Source organism: Primulina huaijiensis, chromosome 13, assembly GCF_012295235.1.
Source record: "Primulina huaijiensis isolate GDHJ02 chromosome 13, ASM1229523v2, whole genome shotgun sequence".
Classification (NCBI taxonomy): Eukaryota; Viridiplantae; Streptophyta; class Magnoliopsida; order Lamiales; family Gesneriaceae; genus Primulina; species Primulina huaijiensis.
The window spans coordinates 19044832-19047510 of record NC_133318.1 but is presented as its reverse complement, the minus strand read 5'-3'; the positions used below and the strand labels follow the sequence as shown (position 1 = coordinate 19047510).

General features: G+C 36.8%; 1 protein-coding gene across 1 annotated transcript in view; it reads right to left on the bottom strand.

Annotated features, from left to right (window-relative positions):
• Positions 1-836: 836 nt before the first annotated feature.
• LOC140991311 (18.2 kDa class I heat shock protein-like) overlaps positions 837-2679 on the bottom strand; it is an 8317-nt gene continuing 6474 nt past the window's right edge. The window contains exon 2 of the mRNA XM_073461226.1: positions 837-1361. Within this exon, the coding sequence (XP_073317327.1) occupies positions 858-1361 (504 nt within the window). The 3' untranslated portion in view covers positions 837-857. The remainder of the gene's footprint in view (positions 1362-2679) is intronic.

Here is a 2679-nt window from a genome sequence, read left to right as displayed (position 1 = left end):
TATATATATTTGATATAGCTTCCCCATGAACAAACTTCATGCATTGTTAATGCAACATAGGCTGCAGCATTCAAATCTTGTAGCTATTGTAGGTTGGAATTTCTACTAATAAGGCTGGCGAAAAACTTGGGACTATCGCGTTGGCCTATAGTTGTTATTTGGATTGGAAAGAAAGTTGATCAAGAGAAATGATCGAGTAATGTAACGATCTTGTTGGACAAATATTTTGTGCTGATGCATTGACTTCAATACCTTGTCTATAGCCCAGAAGACAAGTTATACTTGTCAATGAATTCGTTGTCATATAATTTGACGAGCAAAAAAATGTTTCAACTTCATAATGAGATGACAAACCTAACTTTTTTGAGATGAAAGCGAACCTTGTGCTGGTGTATTACTCGTATATGGACGAAGAAGCCTATGAAATTTTCATGATACTGAATAACCCTGGGTTAAACAGTATATAATTATGTCTCTCACAGAAACTGTGAATGTAAGAATCCCTTCTCTTTTCTAAAAAAGTAATGTAATGGCACTCTTTTTGCTTATGTGCAACTCTTTTGCAGGCAGTTTATGCGCCATCTTAGATCAAGAGTACGTTTAACAGATTCTGATGCCACCGCTTTAAAATACACACAGTTGCGATGAACAGATGCAAGTACTCGATGCTAATTCGTTTCAGCTAACAACATAATATGGGAGTTGAACTATTGTATTGAACTCTGAACAATACAGACGATAAATTGCTATAAATATCTCATTGTATTTGAAATTCAAAGCAATTATCATCGTATCAAATCGAAGCTGAATATGGTGCAGTCTCGCTGAAATCATGAAAACCAAGCTGATGCTTTGGCTCAACCAGAGATATCGACGGCCTTCACTTCTGGCTTCTTCGCTTCCTCTTTCGGCACAGTTACGGAGAGCACCCCATTTTCCATTGCTGCCTTGATTTTGTCCATCTTCGCACCCTCTGGCAGCCTGAAGCGGCGGAGGAATTTGCCGCTGCTCCTCTCCAGACTATGCCATTTATCGTTCTTCTCCTCCTTCTCACTGATTCTCTCTCCGCTGATCAGAAGCACTCTCCCTTCTTCTACCTCCACTTTCACCTCCTCCTTCTTCAAGCCCGGAAGATCCGCCTTGAACACGTGGGCCTCCGGTGTCTCTTTCCAGTCGATTCGCGCAGCGGTGAAGGCGGATGCGTCTTGGGACTGACCTTTGACGTTTGCCACTGCGCCTGAGAATGGGAATCCGTGAAATGCATCCCATATTTCTAACGAAAAGGGATCGAAGATGTTGCCCTGGCGGTTGCCAAAGAAGCTAGGAATCAGAGACCAATTAGTAAAATTGCAGAAGATTAACTAAGAAACTGAACTTCGTACGCAGATTGATCCGAATAATTTTGACTGTGAATTGATATAAACGTACTCTTCAATATATACGAGTGTGAGCACGATTCTGGCACTTTCGCGCGATTTCTCACAACGTTTTTTCATTAACTCGGGATTTTTAGGTCAAACTCGTGCTTTCTACGACCTTTCTTTTGAAATTTTGGCCTTTGGCCTAAATGTTAATATGTCATTCGGAAAATATTTTTAGGATTTTAACTCGTGCTTTCTACCATCTTCTAGTGTTTTCAGATGCTAAAAAATGAATTTTTATTTTTGGTTAAAAAAAATCAGTTCTGTGTCTCTTAAACTCAAATTTTACATTAGTTGATACTTAATTTAATTGAAATCCAAATATTGGTATGATGTTAATTCTGCTTCTACAAATGTTATTATGGTAAGTTAGTATTAGAATAATTTATTAATCTAACGCTACTCATTTCTGATTTTCTACTTTTTGTTTTTATTTTCAAACAACACATACTTCTGATTCCACATTTTTATCATATGTGAATTTAATAACTTACACATAAGCATAATATATTGCAAACACTCTTTTACTATAAATTTTTTTATTCAATTAGGACAGAGCGTTATTTATTTATGTTATATAATTATATTGAATCATTAGGCATTATAATGTTTATACGATGTGGCAATCCATAATCGTTATATTTCGATGCATATTATCACGCTAACCAGATAAATCACACTAGACAATACTTATGCGAAATGCTATGTTGAGAAGATGCTGATAAGAAGAATTGAATTTTTATTCATTAACCAAACATTCATATATTTCACCAATTTGAACATCATATTGAAATATTTATAAGGAAATAAATGTAAAATGATAGTGTGAGCAGTTCATAACTCATCACTCTTAATGTCCAAAAATTTTCTGAGATCAGCAATCGAGACTGGATCAAGAAATCCCTCCCCGCTTACAAAAGAAAAGGAATAGATAAAATTTTATTGAATGATGTGTATATTTGAGAAACAGTTCAGACAAAAAATTAATTGATATACAACAAAATTAAATTAAAAAAGTCCCAAGTCAAAAGCGGATGCACATCCCGCTTGGATTATTTATTTACTGGTACTCTGGTCCTACGCGGGGCGCTTCGTGGTTTACTCGCCGGCGCTGCTTTGTTCACCGTTCGGGCCACATATCCGATTCCAACGTAGGGCCTAATCGGGTCCGAGTCAAGGCCCGTGGACACTTTGTGGAAGCTCGCCTCAGGAAACTCCTCCAAGAGTGAACTTTTTTTTTTTTTTTTTTTTTTTTTTT